The 17,105-nt window shown below is 39.8% G+C and overlaps 1 protein-coding gene across 2 annotated transcripts; it reads right to left on the bottom strand.

Moving 5' to 3' along the window:
- Positions 1 to 1,663: 1,663 nt before the first annotated feature.
- Positions 1,664 to 9,245, bottom strand: LOC124177550. 2 transcript variants are annotated; one of them, XM_046560043.1, is made up of 3 exons: positions 8,297 to 9,067; positions 7,903 to 8,086; positions 1,664 to 2,986 (listed from the first exon to the last, which is right to left on the bottom strand). In XM_046560043.1, exons 2-3 carry the CDS (start codon positions 8,033 to 8,035, stop codon positions 2,316 to 2,318), a joined length of 804 nt encoding a protein of 267 aa, XP_046415999.1. In that variant the 5' UTR covers positions 8,036 to 8,086; positions 8,297 to 9,067; the 3' UTR covers positions 1,664 to 2,315. The 2 variants fall into 2 exon arrangements, 1 of the variants encoding a protein (XP_046415999.1); XR_006869629.1 differs by having other exon boundaries at positions 1,664 to 3,055; positions 7,903 to 9,245.
- Between the last annotated feature and the right edge of the window lie 7,860 nt (positions 9,246 to 17,105).

Raw genomic sequence — 17,105 nt, 5'->3', positions numbered from 1 at the left:
GGTTTCAAGAATTAAGGGATTCAATTCTAAATTCAATTGATGGATGTCTCTCACCTTACAATTAGTCTTGTGAAAATAACATGAACATGAGTGTCATATAAAAATCATTGTAACGCAAGGAACTTTTTGGAATTTTTGATTTTTCAGATTTAATGTAGGATAATTCATAAATTTCTGATACAATTTTCAATCTTAGCGAGAAATTTCCCTTGTTTCAATCAACATGTTAGAATTAATTTGAATGTTAAAAAGTTCAGACAGTTGCTGTGCAAAGCATAGTCTAGGTATTACGTATGTAGAAGAGAGAAAGCGAACGTTTTTTTTACGCCATCTGGATAGAGTGATAAGGTTAATTTCATCATTTTTGTATTTATATAGTCAATGCACCAGGATCTTGTGCTGGCTGACGGACGAAGGTGGAGCTCCCACATTCGTACATGTTTCGAATTGCTAGGCTAATTATATAAAGGTTTCTTTTTTCTCAATTCTTTACCCTCTATTGTCACCATATCAGAATTTTTCGATATAATTGTCATTCTTTCTATTTGTATTATTGACTTGTCCTGTAGGAAAACAATGTTGTCTGGTGCTTGATCTCTTAAAATATATGACTTGTACTTCACTCGTATCACTTGCTCAATCCCAGCTTCATTGATTTTAGTTTTGATAATTTCAATTTGATTGGGAACGTCTGCTTTTTTCATTTTGATGAGTTGGGCTTCATGTAGGCGTCGGCTTACTTGAGATAAAGGACGATTAGTTGATCGTACAGATTTCTTGATTTTATTGAGTAGGCTCTCAAATGGATAGGCACTGATGCAGTTCAAAGAGCAATTCATATTCTTGACATCATCAGCGACATGTATTAGATTGTGATTGTTTAAGGATTGTGAATTAGCACCGTACAATCTTTTTAAGGCGAGAAAAAATTTCTCCAAATATATTTTAGCATGCTGATTATATTTAAGTGCAAAATCGGGAGAACATAGAATGCGAGCAGCCAGATGGAGCAGGAGAAAATGCTTGTAGAGACATTCTTGTAAAATTGTTGAAGATATAAATTTGATAAATTTGATAAACTGGTAAATTCGAAAAATTAACGGCGGAGCCAGGAATCGAACCTGGTATCTAGAGATGCTTGACCGGAGCCTTACTCCACTAGACCACCTAGCCGCCCTGACTCTGATGTCGTTAATTCCTATCATCACCAGTTAGTTCAAATTTGTTTTCTTGCGCTTTTGTATGTGTGAATAGAAAGTGTTCTTCCTCTTAAGCAACAACTGTAAGAATGTATGTAAGGAATGTTTACATTTTGGAATCTTACGCTTCTGATGCGAAGCCCGTAAGACAGTCAAAGACCGTCTAATAATTGAAATGCGGATATGCATTATCATTAATTACGAGGAATTTTCATTGTTGAAGATATAAATTTGATAAATTTGATAAACTGGTAAATTCGAAAAATTAACGGTGGAGCCAGGAATCGATGAGAGGAATTAACGACATCAGAGTCAGGGCGACTAGGTGGTCTACTGGAGTAAGGCTCCGGTGAAGCATCTCTAGATACCAGGTTCGATTCCTGGCTCCGCCGTTAATTTTTCGAATTTACCAGTTTATCAAATTTATCAAATTTATATCTTCAACAATGAAAATTCCTGTGAAATATCTAAGACGAGGAAGCTTACATTAATGTTCTTAACCTAGTGGTTCTCGTTCATACATCTACTCACTTTTTTGGTGGTTTCTACTCCGAATTCTCACTCTCTCTCAATTATCACTATTCTTATTACTACACAACTTGATTAAGTTCGTGGCACAGCTTTCTACTCTTATATTCTAGCTTCGAAAGACTGACGTCGCGACGCGAGACGCTTTGAACACCGCGTGTAGAATTAGAGGAATTCACTCTCTATTCGTCGATGACTCTAAGACTGACAACTCTATACTCGACAGCTTTGAAGGAGCCTGTTTCCGTAGATGTTGATTTTATTCTGTCTCTAACGAGACTGACTTCGCTCGCTCGTCCGACACCCCTTGGATCGTCGGGCGGTGAGAGAGGTTTTCGCTGAATTTACAATTTTGGAACAAAGGCTCGCCCCGCGACAGTCATCCTCGAAGCACGTGATCTCGCGATCGCCTCATCCCGGTGTTGATTACATCCGGGATCTGGCGGCCGCGGAGACGCTGTCGTTGCTGTCCGTCAACTACGCCGTTGCGCTTTGGTTATGCCACGAACTGTTTTGTAAGAAATATTTTATATAGATTGACCAACATATTTAAGCTATGCTTCCTCGTCTCTAAAGCGATATTAATAATTATTGACATGGTTTATGATGATATTCGGTGTAAATATGCGGCGCTCGTGACAGAGGTTTAGAATTCCCACAATAACAACCTACAATAAACGGTGTATACAAATCCATTTGCGGAGAATGCACCTTACAAAGTATGGGCCAAAATTGCGTTGAACTTGATTTGAAAACTGACAGCCCATCTACATTAACTTGTAAAAAGATTTGGTTTCCCGGATGCAGGTGTTCGATTATATAAGCTCGAAGCCCACTTTCTAAGCCGAAATAAACAAACTGACCACTTTCTGTTTCTCTGATGACACAAGTACAAGAATTCGTTTTCCAAAAAGTCTTCGCTGATTTCGGTAGTTCAGGTAAAAATCTTCTGCGAATAATGTCCAATAATTTTTCAAGATTCCTGTGTGGAATGTTGAATTCAACAGCCCATTCGCGAAGCTCCTGATATACATTTCTTTCTTCTTCGTCGTCTGTAGATTCTGACGTGCGACTTCTTCTTTCCTCATACTCCTGCTCTGTTGAAGATTCACGTGTGCTATTCTCATTTTCTTGTTCTTCTGTCGTATAGTCCGTACTGTTTTGTTCCTCTTGTTCTACTATCATTGATGGATCAGTATGTTCTTCAGCTGATGTACCACAATGATCTGAACATTCTCTAGGTTCACGTGTTCTATCATCTACATGCAAATGTATTTTTCATTTAGATTTTTTAATTCGTACATTTGTCAATAGATGATAAATTCCACCTGACACTGAAGACAATATCCTTTTTTAATGATGATGTATATTGGTTTGATTGCAGATAATGTAAACAAATAGTATAATTGGCATTTGGAGAATTATTATTGTGTATGCGAGAAAGAGGTAAATAAAGAGGACTACACTCTGTTACGGTTCAGGACCGACTGCCTTTATTGCCTGCCTTCTCACATTCTATACTATCGTTATAGATACACACATTCGTACACATTCGTACATCACATATCTTACACCCTTCCCCGTTTTATTCAGTTATCAAAGTTGATAGACATTATACCTTTACAAATAATGCGTAGCATCGTATGGTGTTACATTTCGCTTTAATCTAGTTGATTTTCTTAAAACTATCGCCGAATTTTCGCTGCTTACATTATCTCGCACATTAGTACTAACATCTATTTTACTTTGATCATTTTCGCTTTCCCGGCAATGTCGTATTTGATCGAAATGTCTTTTGTGCTCTTTCTCTCCTCCTTCCTTAAATTTTATTATACAGTTTCTTGGAGGTGATTTCCTAACAATTTTGGCTTCCGACATTTTCGGGTGATGTTTTCGAAAATCCTTTGCCATTATTACGTCGCCTTCTTCAAAGTTTTCTTTTCTACTACCTTTGAAGTGCTTTTTTTGCATATATTGCTTTGATTCAACATGATATCTCGTTTCTGGCCGTAATAATAACAAAGGAGTTTTCAGTTCTCTTTTAAACAACAAGTTGGCCGGAGTTTCATTCGTTGTTGCATGTTTTGTTGTTCTGTATGAGAATAAAAACATTTGTATAGCAGTTCTCACATCTACTTTCAAGCTTTGTACAATCGCTTTGAGTTTACGCTTAAATGTTTTTACAAGATTTTCCGCAGCTCCATTTGTCGCTGGGTGTTTCGGCGCTGAAAAATCTTGTTTTATTCCTAATTGCTTAAGAAACTTTTTGTATTCGTCGCTCGTAAACTGCGTTCCTGAATCAGTTACAATATGGTTCGGTAGCCCATGCGTTGTAAACATTTCTCAGAATTTTTCTATCGTTGCTTCTGCTGATATATTTTTCATAATGAAAATTTCAGGCCACTTAGAATAGGCATCAATGACTAAAAGGTAAGTTTGCTCCAAATATGGCCCCGCAAAGTCTGCATGAAGTCTTTTCCACGGTTGGCTTGGCCATGGCCATGGAGTTAATTCCATTCTGATTGGATTGTCTTTAGATTCAACACACCATTTGCAATATTTAGATTTATCTTCTAAATTTTTATCTATATTAGGCCACCAAACCACTGACCTTGCCAAACTCTTCATTTTAACTATCCCAAAGTGACTTTCGTGCAATTTTTCGATTACCTTTTCTCTTAATTTAGGTGGGACGATAACTCTCTATCCCCACATTAAACATTCTTTTTCGACGTGAATTTCGTCTTTACGCAGTGCATATGGTTGCAACTCATTAGGCCAACTTTTAAGACTACAGTCAGGCCATCCTTCTATTACCATCCGCTTCACGATGGATAGAGTCTCGTTTTTAGCAGTTTCGCGTGCTACTGCTTTGAAATTTAAACATGTTATGTTTGTTGAATATACATAGTGTAAATACGTAAAATGGCCTTCAGTTTCTAAAACATCATTATTTTCTACATAATTTATCGGTGATCTCGATAAAGTATCAGCCACAATATTATCTCTTGTACTAATGTACTCTATTCCATAATCAAATGCCGATAGAAAGTAACTCCAATTTTGTAATCTACTCGTAGCCATTTTTGGTATACCCTTTTCAGGAGAAAAGATCCTAGATAACGGTTTATTATCCGTTTTTAAAAGAAATTTACGTCCGAATAAATAATCATAAAACTTAGTTACTCCAAATATTATCGCAGCTGCTTCTTTATCAATTTGCGAGTATTTTTCTTGCGCGGCTGTCAACCTCGTTGATGCAAACGCTACTGGTCTATCGCCGTCTTCATAAGACTGGCTGATATACGCACCCAGCCCTTTTGGGGACGCATCACATGTTAATTTTAATGGTAAAGATGGGTTGTAGTTTACAAGCACGCTTTTTAATTCTATTTTCGCTCTTTTAAACGCTTCTTTGCAATTTTGATCCCACTCAAAAATTCTCGAATTACTGCAATTATATAATGGTGCTAGAATTTTAGCACGATCTTTAAATAACCTGCCATAATAATTGATTTTACCTAATAATAACTGTAATTCTTTGTGATTTTCCGGTTCTTTCATATCAACTATTGCTCTATACTTTTCTTCATTTACTGTAATAGTGTCATCCCGTAACTTATATCCTAAATAATTAACTTCATCTTTGAAAAATTCGCATTTGTTTAGTCGTCCTTTCAAACCGCATTCTTCTAAACTCGTTAATACTATATCTAAATTTCGCAAATGTTCCTCATCATCACTTCCCGTTACCACTACGTCGTCTGCTACCACCGCGACTCCGTTTATATTTTTCAAAACTTCCTCCATTTGCTTTTGAAAATACCCAGGTCCCGATGATATACCGTACATCATATACAAGCATTTAAACAAGCCCTTATGAGTATTGATAGTTAATAAGTTTTGCGAATTTTCCTCAACGGGAACTTGTAAAAAAGCTTCTTTTGGGTCAATTTTCGAATACCGCTTCTTATTTGTATTATTAATATTTTTTGTTATTAATCGAGCCATAGCGTGATCGAAGTTCGGTGGTGCATAGCGAATTGTTTTTAATAAAGGGTTAATAGTTACATTGAAAGCTCCACAAAGTCGAACATCTCCATTCGGTTTTAGTATCGGCACGATCGGGGTAGCCCATTCGCTCATTTCTACTGGTTCCAATATTTTCTCTTCTACCAATCTATCTAATTCTTTCTCTATTTTATCCTTTAAAGCGAAAGGTACAGATCGCGCTAACTCATATATCGGTTTAGCATCCTCCTTTAATTCTAACCTGATCTTGGCCCTATTGAACGATCCTTTAGAATTTTCAAAAAATTTAGCATGTTTTTCTAAGATTTTATTTAGCCTGTCATTACCATCAATTTTATTTTTAACTATATGCAGATCTAGGTCTTTAACTAATGGCCATAATCCTAGTGCTTTGAGCCACGCTCTGCCTATTATCGGCGGCCCGGACGATTCAGTTACATATAAATCAGCTTTAATTATCTTATTGTTCAGACTCACAGTTACACCTTTGAACATTCCTGCAGGCTTATTGACGGTATTATCATGGTTCCTAAATTCTATATCTGGCTCATACATTGTTTCTTTCGGAAAACATTTCTTTATAATTTCTTTTGGAATTATAGCTGGTTCCGCGCCCGAATCTATTTCCATTTTAATTTTAGATTTATTTATTTCGACCGTTACATATTGAGGCTCGACTCTAGTTTTTCCGGGTACATACAGACTGTACAGACTTCTTTTATTATCAATATATATATGGCTCAACTCTCGCGACATTTCACCATCGGAGCTACTACTACTACCGCATTCACTTACGTAACCTACTCGCGGCTTTTGTTCTGCATCTTTTTTTCGGCTCTATGCGTACAAACTCTAGTAGTGTGACCTTTATCACCGCACGTATGGCATACTACATTTTCCCTATACATACAATCCTTCACGAAGTGTCTTGAATCCCCGCAACGGTAACAAGCAGAGCCTCCCGGTATTTGTTGTGCTCGCGCCGTTCCTCGAGCCCGGCCGAATGTTCTTCCCCTTCTAGTCCATGTACGTTGTCCCTGTCTACGATCTCCCTCATGTTGCTTTCGTCAAAACTTTCCACGACTTAGCATGTGTACCTCTTGAATTTCCGCATTTGTTTCTTGCAATTTTTCTGCGCCTTTACTAGCTGCCTCTGATGCCATAGCTTTTTTAATGCTGTTTCCAGATCGGGTTTCTCTAGTTTTAATAATTCCGCCGTTATTGCTTTACTTTTTAAGCCACAAATCATTTGATCGAGTACTTGGTCGTCTTCGTTCGTAAATTTACATTTGTCTGTCATAACCTTCAGCGCTGTGACGTATTCTTTTATACCCTCGCCGTCTGATTGCTTCCTGAGTCTGAATTCATATCTATATACAAGGTATGATGCTGGCGGTTTCAAATAATCTTTGACCTTTGTTATAATTTCTTCATAGGTTTTGTCCTTAGGCTTAACGGGCTTACATATTTTTGCGATCTCTTCGTACGTCTCTGCATTCACTTTACTCAACAAAATTGCTCTTTTTTCTTCAGCATTTGTTATTTTGTTTGCAATGAAATACTGCTCTAGTCGATCACAAAACATTTCCCAATCTTTTTTGGTAATATCAAAATCCAAATTTGCACTACGTTCCATTATGCTTTTGTTTAATTGTTCATTTATACTATCTGGATCAACTATTTCGAACGTTTTTTTATCCACTATATCTGCTATCCGTATTAATTTTTGCTGGCCACACTCAGTCTTTTCTTTCACAAATTCTCGAAATTTTCTTCGTAACTCATTAATATTATCGTCTTCACCATCAATATTATTTAATTCACACAACTTTTGCAATTGGACTGTTGTTAAATTCTGGATCCATGCAGTCCCTTTTATTTCAATCAGCATTCCAACACTTTAATTTGGTTTTATTTCGTCATATGCCGACGAAGTTTCTAGAACAATGCTTTTATCCTCGTCGCCAGTTATTGTGTATGCGAGGAAGAGGTAAATAAAGACGACTACACTCTGTTACGGTTCAGGACCGACTGCCTTTATTGCCTGCCTTCTCACATTCTATACTATCGTTATAGATACACACATTCGTACACATTCGTACATCACATATCTTACAATTATATTTAATCATTATTGTCTTACCTGATTCGTCTGTCGAGGTTTCATCTGACGTTAATCGCATATCAATATCACGGGCCATTGCCTTTACAATTTGTCGTTGTCTTCGCCTCGTTTCGTTGATCTTGTCTCTATTCAATGTTCGTTTGTCACACATTTTTGAGTTCGTTTTTTCTTAATTCAGAGTATTTGCAGAAAAAAGAGAGATGTGCGCATACATATGTTATAGAAGATATGGAAATCCCCCACAAGGATTTTTTTAGCTACTGGCTGAATACTGATCAAACTCGAACTTAACAGGATTAAAAGAAGCAGTTAGGTTATGTCAGACAGTGGCCACATGGGCTGAAAACCCGATCAGTCGAAATGAATCCAATTACACATAGAATTCATAAAGTAATGATAAAAGTTAAATTACACATGACAAAAATAGGGGGCCATTAAATATATATAGGCATGTAATTGAATTACAAAACTAATGCCGCTTCTATGCCACACTAGAAGCGCGACACGAACCATACATTGGCGGAGATGAGACTGCCAGATCTCAGCCGAAGTACGATATTCGTATTGTACCACTAGCGCCATTCTAGAACCCGAACAGTAGTGCGAAACTGGCAGCCATAATGAGCCCAAAGTAGCGCTATGACACGTATGATCCGAGTAACGTGATCAAGAATAGTGTGAAATAGAATATTTTATACAAACAATGACGGAAAAACTTTTTTTATCCATGAGCGTACATGCAAAAACAATGACCGGTGAATTTTGAAACAAATACGGCAAGCCATGTAATCGCCTGATGTGGCCCATTTTAGAGTTATGGCATACCACATTATATTTCTACACGGGAGGCGTTTAGCTACAGTTCACTTTAATAATGACGCGTTGATAGGCCAAACGATCGGGAGTTTGGACGGAATACGTAGAGAACGAGCAAAATTTCGGGATGATCAACCGGGAAATCAGAATGAGGCTATGAGACAGCCGGTTCGAGCTCGACAAGTGAATATGGAGCAACAGGAACGAAATAATGGTTACCGATATGAAAATAGACGATTTTCGGACAATAGACGGTTTTATGATCAGCCACGAGGCAGGTATAGATACGGGCAATATAGCAACAGTCAAGCCCAGGCTCAATGCTCTCAGCTAAGGGAACGGTTGCCAGACACGCGTTTTCCACCGCCGATGAATACGCGGGCACAGACAAGTCAGAATTTTTTAGTTTAAATAGTAAAACGGAAAGAGCTACCGGTTATTTAAACTCTCATGCGACGCGCTGAATAAGGGTCCGGCAACGCGTCGTTACGATTTTGATTTCATTGACGAACTTTCAGAGGGAGTGAATGAAGAAATGGACCGCGGGAGTAACGTGTGACGTTGCACCTAGAGTGCAAGTCACAACAAACCCCAAACCCGCGGGGAAGAGCCGAACGGGTGAGTCCCGGCCCGTCGGGAAACACCCGAAGCTACCCGAAGCCCACCGACGCTCGGCTGAGCCGAGCGCCAGCCAGCAGTACGACCACGTCTCGCCACCAGGATTGACGTAATCCAACACGAACCCCAGAAAGAAAGAGAGAGAGAGAGAGAGAGAGAGAGAAAGAGAGAAGAAACACGGAGTGACAAGCAGGACGTCCCCCTCGACACCGCCACCCAGCCACACCGACCGACGACACCAGGTTAGCCTGCGATCTACAGCCGATCTGCATCTCCTCCCATTCCACCCCCCGCAATACCGACCCTTCATCCCTCACACTCCCCGCCGCCCCCCCCCCCCCCCGCGCGTACCTTTAAGTTAGAACTAAGTGACGCTAAGGGCTGAGGCGTGATCAGCCACCGCTAACATCTACAACCACTTTGTACAGATCTTTTATAGTTTTAAGTCAACTCCCCCCCCCCCCCCCCCCCCGATCTCAATACGTTTACACTCCTCAAAAATACATACACAAAGTTTTACCTATTCACTCAGTCTTGACTTTCTCGCCCCGTATCTAATTGTTCCTCCCTTCCACATATTTAGTGCGGACTCAAAACCCGTCACAAACGATAATTCGAGTCTATTGAATTTTTAATTGTTTCCTCTTCTTCCGTTTACGAGGAGGTATTTATTCAATGTATTATCTGTGATTAGTCGTGGAAGAATGTGGGAGATAGAGATAATACTTTCGTCTTTATTTCGGTGACACAACGCGTACTGGTTTATTAGCAAAAGAAAAATAGAGTCTTTATTAAGAAAACTGAAATAAACTATCTTTGAGTGCTTCTTTAACAAAAATAAAAATATAGCGTAGATCGTAACGTAGATTTGCCTTTCCCTCTTGATGTTGCTGAGCGAACTAACGCGTGCGTCGTTCGTCTTGGCGGACTCGACGCCAAAGCTTCCTCATGAGACAGGTTGTCGCGTTTCTAGAAGGTTCCATCCCGACGCCTGCTTTCGATTGGCCAAAGCCCTCAAGCCCAAGACAGGAAGAAGAGCGAGACCCGTAAAAGCGGACTCGCTAAGAACCATTTTTCTCAATAGAGTCCATTGATAATGAGATGTCCTCATCTTAAAGTAAAGATCTTGGAGGAGGATCGAACTATTCTCCTTGATTCTGGTAGTCAGGTTACGGCAATATCTGAGGTTTGCTACAAAGAAATATCGGCTAAAGAAAAGTTGAACGTCTTGCCTGTCTCGAATTTATTCGTCACGACGGCTATCGGGAAAAAATCGACGACTATAAAGCAACAGGTTTGGTTGGATATAGAGATTGAGGGTAGAAAATTGAGCTTTCCTTTTTTGATAATTCCGTTGTTAACGTCTACGGTTATATTGGGCAACGATTGGATGGAGCGAAATAGCGTGGTATTGGACTATAAAAATAGCGAGATCGAGGTTGCGGGTAAAGTTCTTTCGGCGTCGACGGTGATATTCGAGCGAAACGCTTCTGAGACTCTTCGCTGTTCACAAAAAAATAATAATGATACTCTTGTGTTGGTGATAGACCTCAGGGGTCTTCCCGTAGAAGAGAAGACGGTTGAAAATAATTGCGAAAAGTTGAATAAAATAAATTCAGTCAATGATCTTGAGTCTAAGGGGGAAGGGGTACCTCCAAACGAGGGGGAATGGCCTGAGAATCAATCCTCGTGTGAAAAAATCTCGAAAACGACAGAGCGAGTTCATAATCACGAGGGAAAAGTGAGCGAGATAGCGGCGAGATTGATTCAATCAGACAAGGACTTTTTCGTGATTACCGAGATAGATGAAAAACCAGAATTTGTGAGTAGTGAGGAGTTCGCGAAAGTTCTTGGCGCGGTCGCGTGTAAACTAATATCACTCGAGATGGCGCAGAAAGAAATTGTGATAAATACCATTGCGAGGTTCAGATTGTTGTTCTCGGATAAACCAGGGTGTGCTCGAGGATACGAACATCAGTTACGCCTGATCCCCGCGCGGGCCGGTTTCACACCTATCCAGTCCTATTTCGCCTAAGAGAGCCCACCAAGCAGGCAATAGACCAAATGGTCGAAAACGGAGTCGTAGAGCGTGCCGTGAGGCAGTATTGTAATCCCTTAAGGATTGTTATGGAAGGAGACGGTTCCGTGAGGTTGTGCCTAGACGCCCGATTCTTGAACAAAATTATTGAAGACGATCATCAATCTCCACCGCTTATAAACGAATTGTTGCAAAAGTTTCACGATGCGAGGTGATTCTCTAAACTGGATTTAACGCAGGGTTATTGGCAAGTCCAATTGCATAGTGATTCTCGACAATATACAGCATTTCTATTCGATTCGAATTTGTATCAATTTTGCTGGATACCTTTCGTGCTTAAAACCGCCGGTAGTGGCTTTATGAGAGCGCTTGGGTGCGCGCTAAAAGGAGAATTTGATGCATTGAATATCGTGTTATATCGATGATATATTGATAGTTACGAAGACGTTCGACGAGCACATGGCAGTACTCGAGGGAGTTTTCCGACGATTATCCGAGTTCAATTTTACAATTAAGATGTCAAAATGCAATTTCTTCCTCAAAAAAATGCCTTTCTTGGGATTTATTATCTCCGCTGCCGGAATTACACCGAAGCCGAGGAAGTTAGACGTGATCCAGAACTTTGAGGAACCGCGAAACAAGAAACAGCTACAACGATTCTTAGGAGTTTGCAACTACTACCGACAGTTTAACGTGAATCATAGCGCGGCTACAGATAAATTGCGGGACCTTTTGACCAAAGATAGAGACTGGACACGGAATTTCGAACATACTGAGTCGTTCAAAAAGCTAAAATATGATTTTGCGAATTGCATTGCTCTTAACATCATTCCCGGCGCACATTATAGATTACAGACAGATGCTAGTGACCGAGGAATTAGTGGAATATTATACGAGCAAGACAAACAGGGTTATCACAATGTGATCAGAGTAGTCAGTCGATGTTTAACGAAGTATGAGGGCAACTATAGAACAACCGAAAAGGAGTTGTTAGCGATTGTATATTCTATAGGAAAATTCCGAGTGTACCTTTTGGGCATTAGCTTTGTAATTGTGACGGATCACCAATGTTTAACGTTTCTAAATAAAGCCGTATTTCAAAATTCGAGATTAACGAGATGGACATTGCTCTTGCAGCAATATGATTTCGTAGTTGAGCTTGGTCGTGGAATTGATAACATAGTAGCCGATTTTTTCAGCCGAAATCCGAGAGAAAAATTCGAAGAGGAGGTGTCAGAAAGGTTAATTATTTCCGCCTTGCATCGATGTTTTCTTCCGGTAGAAAATGGCATTGAGGATCCTACATTTTGGACCATAGCTCTCTTAGACTACGACAGTAACGTTCATCAAAGTTTCAAGGAACTAGGGAGGTTACAAAATGAGTATCTGAATATAAAGGAAGCGATTGATGAGTGGCGGAATGATCCTGACGGACCGTCCCAATATCTTCTACATAACAATATCCTTTTTCACCAAGAAAAAATCGGCGATTGGAAAATCGTAATCCCGGATATTCTCCGAAAATCATGAATTGAGCTATACATATAAAACTCGGTCATCCGGGAGTCTATAAGACTCAGAGTCATTTAAAGAAATTCTATTATTGGAGGGGATTAGCTGCTCAACTAAAGAAATTTGTAACAAGTTGTGATCTGCGTCAGAGGGTGAAGTATCTATCGATATCAATGGAGGGGGAATACGGTTGTGTAACGTCAGAGAAGCCTGAAGACTTAGTAACGGTGGATTTTTATGGACCTCTCTCGAGGGTTCGAGGGGGTATGCAGTATACTTTCGTGATGCTGGATGTATTTTCGAAGCTCGTTACCGTATATCCGATGAGAAACGCGACCGTGAGAACGACGCTAAAGAAAATTTTCACCCAGTTTATACCGAAACCCGAAAGAATTCTCTCTGACCATGGTACGCAATTTACCTCCCACCTCTGGAAGGCAGAACTAGAAGCGAATCAAATTAAAGTCTTATATAGCTCGATTCGTCATCCACAGTCAAATCCCACGGAGAGGGTTGTGCGCGAATTGGGGAGGTTGTTTCGAACGTTATGCGCCGTTAGGCATACGAAATGGGTCGAATATATACCAGATATAGAAAGGATTTTAAAGGTGACGGTACACCAGAGCACTAAATTCTCCCCATTAGAACTCCATTTTGGGAAGCCTATCCAGGAGGAGATTCATAGAATTATCAGCTACCCCCCCAACGCATGCCCTGTCTCACGAGTATATGATATCGTTAGCGCGCGCGAATATTCAAAAAAGTTTCGAGAATCGTAAGAGAGGTCAAAAACATGCTTCAAATATTGAGTTATCTATTGGCGATAAGGTGTTGTTGCGAGTGAGGCATCTCTCGAACGCATTCGATAAAGTAATAAAAAAATAATTCCATCTCTTCGAGGGGCCGTACGAAATTCTCCGAATATCCGGGCAAAATGCATTCGTTCTGGGTGATCGTAAGAGAGATCTTGCTGAGGTTGGTACATACAATCGCTTTCATCTACGAAAATACTATGAGTCTGTCGTTGGTGCTGCTGGGTCCGACGAGGAGGCATGAACAAATTTTGCATAGGCGGGAGGCGAAGTTGTCTGTCGAAATTCTCCTGTAATATAATTGGATAGTTATTTAAGATGATTGTCATATCATTAGGTATGTATTTAAGATGACTGTATTAGAATTAGGTAGTTAGCTAAGATGACTTTATCATGGTAATATAAGAATGAATGAGACGTGTGTACAGCGCCAGGGACGAGAGTAATATGACTCAGAAAAGATTGGTAATATATTTAGGTAGTTATTTAAGATGATTGTAATACAGTTAAGTAGTTTAAGATGACTTTATTGTTGTAATATGAGATTGAGTGTGGGGTGTAATATACCAGGCGCAAGAGTGACACGGCTTAGAAAAGATGAGTAACGAATATCAGAAGATATTGGGCGAAGGTTTATTTCCGCGAATGTAATAAATAATTCAGCGCCGGTCGAAAAGTTCGTCCAGCACAGAAAGAGGGAAATGTAAGTGGCGATGCGGAATTTTTTTTTTTTTTTTATTTTTCATTTTTTTTTATTTGAATATTCGCGGCCTTATTAGGCCACTAAAATGTCATATGAGAGGAGACAGGTGACGCGGCGCCCAGTGGCGTTAATTGCCGATACGGTCGCGGTACTCGCTCGGCCAGCGAAAGGGGGAAGATCTTCGGTGACAACGGGATCTCTTTCTCTTTCTCTCCGGGAACGTTGATGAGACCAGTTGGGTGACAATCCATAACAACGTAAGAAGGAGGAAGGTAGGGGAACGTGGACTGTATGCCGTCAGCATATCCCGATCCATTTGACCACCTGACGAGTCCAAAAATCAATTCTCCGCCAACTCACCACCCGAGAGTCCCTGGAGTTTAAGGCAAAGAGCCAACAATCGATAAAGCACGTGGTCAAGATAAGTTGCCAAGACAATTGTAATTTCGCATTGGAGGAATTGTACTGCTAGGGAGCTGACTATAGGTCGGAAAAACGTTCGAGCGAAAATAGCTTTAAACCATTTTGTGTAGTAATGCGCCTGGTGTCTCTGTTTTGTTAATATAGATATATGTAGGTAGATGTACACAGATTTAGGGATCCATATCCCTAAAATTTAATATCCTTTTTGTTTTTGTATAATCTCACAACGCCAAGGCGTTCTACGAGAAAAACCATACCGAGAAAATTCGATGACTATGTATCGTATCTAGTCATTCAAGAATCAGAGCCGATTACTTGGAAAGAAGCCTTGACTAGAGCCAATGAAGAAAATTGGAAAAAGGCCATGGATTCAGAAATTGATTCACTAAATAAAAATCAAGCATGGAATTTAATGGATCTACTCAAAGAAAAGAGACCAATTGACACAAACTGGGTGTTTAAAATAAATAAAAACAGTGAAGGATTACAAAAAAAAGGGTAAGGTACAAATTAACCAAAAAACCTACCTAGAAAATATCCTGAACAGATTCCGAATGCAAGAATCAAAACCGGTCAGTACCCCGATGGATACGAACAAAATCCTGAATAACACTTCGACGGAACAAGACAAAGGAACGGAAAATATCCCATATCAAGAAGCCATTGGTGCTTTACTGTACTTAAGTCAAATAACAAGACCGGATATTAGTTATGCGATACACACATTGAGCGCCTACAACAATATTGCAACGAAAATTCACTGGCAAGCAGTCAAACGAGTATTTAGATACCTGCAAAGGACAAAGGAGCTTGGCTTAGAATACAATAAAGAAGGAAACAACGAGATCTTTGGATATTGCGACGCGGATTGGGCCAATGACGAGGGAGATGGAAAATCTATCACAGGCTACGTTTTCATTCTTCAAGGAGGTCCAATATCCTGGAGCTCAAAGAAACAACACATCGTCGCACTCTCAACCTGCGAAGCAGAGTATATGTCACTCGCTGCAGCCGTTCCAGAGGCTTTATGTCTACGGAAATTAATACAAGAATTGGACCCCGCTTCTATTACGAAGCCCACGCTCATCTACATGGATAACAGAGGACCCTGGTTAAAATTCCGTCAGAAACAGACAGAAGACGAATCCTGTCTGAATCGAGTGTGTTTTTGTCACGGTAATTTCAGACAGAAGCAGTTGGATATGCCCGTTCTTATACGCATCTATGTGCAACAGCAGACAGAATTCCTATCCACTCGTGTCCGATTCTATACGCATTTTGCTATTAAATGGACAGAATTTTTATCCGCATCTACCGGTTTTCTATACGCAGACGTTGTCCACCTGGAATAACGCGCAGATGGATGCTATCGGTTTCTAATGTACCTCTATCAGCACTGGTTTAAATACGGTCCACAGATGCATTCTGTCCGCATCTATGCGCTGCTGATGAACTATTTCATTCCGTCTATTTCTATCAATGTATCTACCCTGGTGTTGCCCATGATCACGTACGTATTGAGAAAATAGCAGTACCTTTGGAATGACAAATCAACCCTGAATTACTTTTTTGGTTGAAAATCAAAGTTTTCATCCCGTCAGTATTCAGATCATGGACAAAATGTGATTTATTGTTTTCATACAGTAATGTTCATATATGCCTACTGCCCACGTCCGGCTGACTTGTTACTGCGCAGAGACAAAAAACTGAGTCGTTTTTGGTCTTTGCGCAGGAATGGGTTAATCCAATCCCTACAAAAAATGTCGTATGAAGATATACGGTACTATCCCAATTTAGTATGGTTTTCGTATCCGTATTGTATGCGAACCTATCCGAATGTATCCGGTTCGTAGCGATTTGTATCTGGACCTATCGTAAACCTATACATTCCGATAGGTTCACATACAATGAGGATACAAAAACCATATTGAATTCGGATAGTACCTTATATCTTCATCCGACATTTTTTGTAGGGATGTGGGTAGGCATATCTGAACACTACTGCCCAGCATTTATACTAATATGCGCTATTATACATATACCAAAAACAAACTGCAAATCGATGTGAAATCAAACGTGTGACCTTGTCGTGATCGCGAGAAAGCTGAATATAGGTCCCACGGCAGGAGCAAGATCGATCACCCGATGACGTCTTTCATTTGTTTCAAGCCTGCAATATATTAACATCCACCTATGCACTGAAATAACATACATGTACATAATAAGCGGGAGTGAAGTATATACACCTAGAATGAGCCATACGTCGCAGAGATAATTTTTCTTTGAATTGTTTTTATTG

The sequence above is a fragment of the Neodiprion fabricii genome, chromosome 1 (genome assembly GCF_021155785.1).
Source record: "Neodiprion fabricii isolate iyNeoFabr1 chromosome 1, iyNeoFabr1.1, whole genome shotgun sequence".
NCBI classification, from domain to species: Eukaryota; Metazoa; Arthropoda; class Insecta; order Hymenoptera; family Diprionidae; genus Neodiprion; species Neodiprion fabricii.
This window is presented reverse-complemented; position numbering and strand designations above follow the sequence as displayed.

Bases quoted from the DNA above. Each gene is read 5' to 3' on its own strand.
- LOC124177550 (XM_046560043.1), bottom strand. From the start codon at position 8,035: ATGTGTGACAAACGAACATTGAATAGAGACAAGATCAACGAAACGAGG. The intron at 2,987-7,902 runs GTAAGACAATAA...ATTTGCATGTAG, and splicing joins AACCTCGACAGACGAATCAG to ATGATAGAACACGTGAACCT.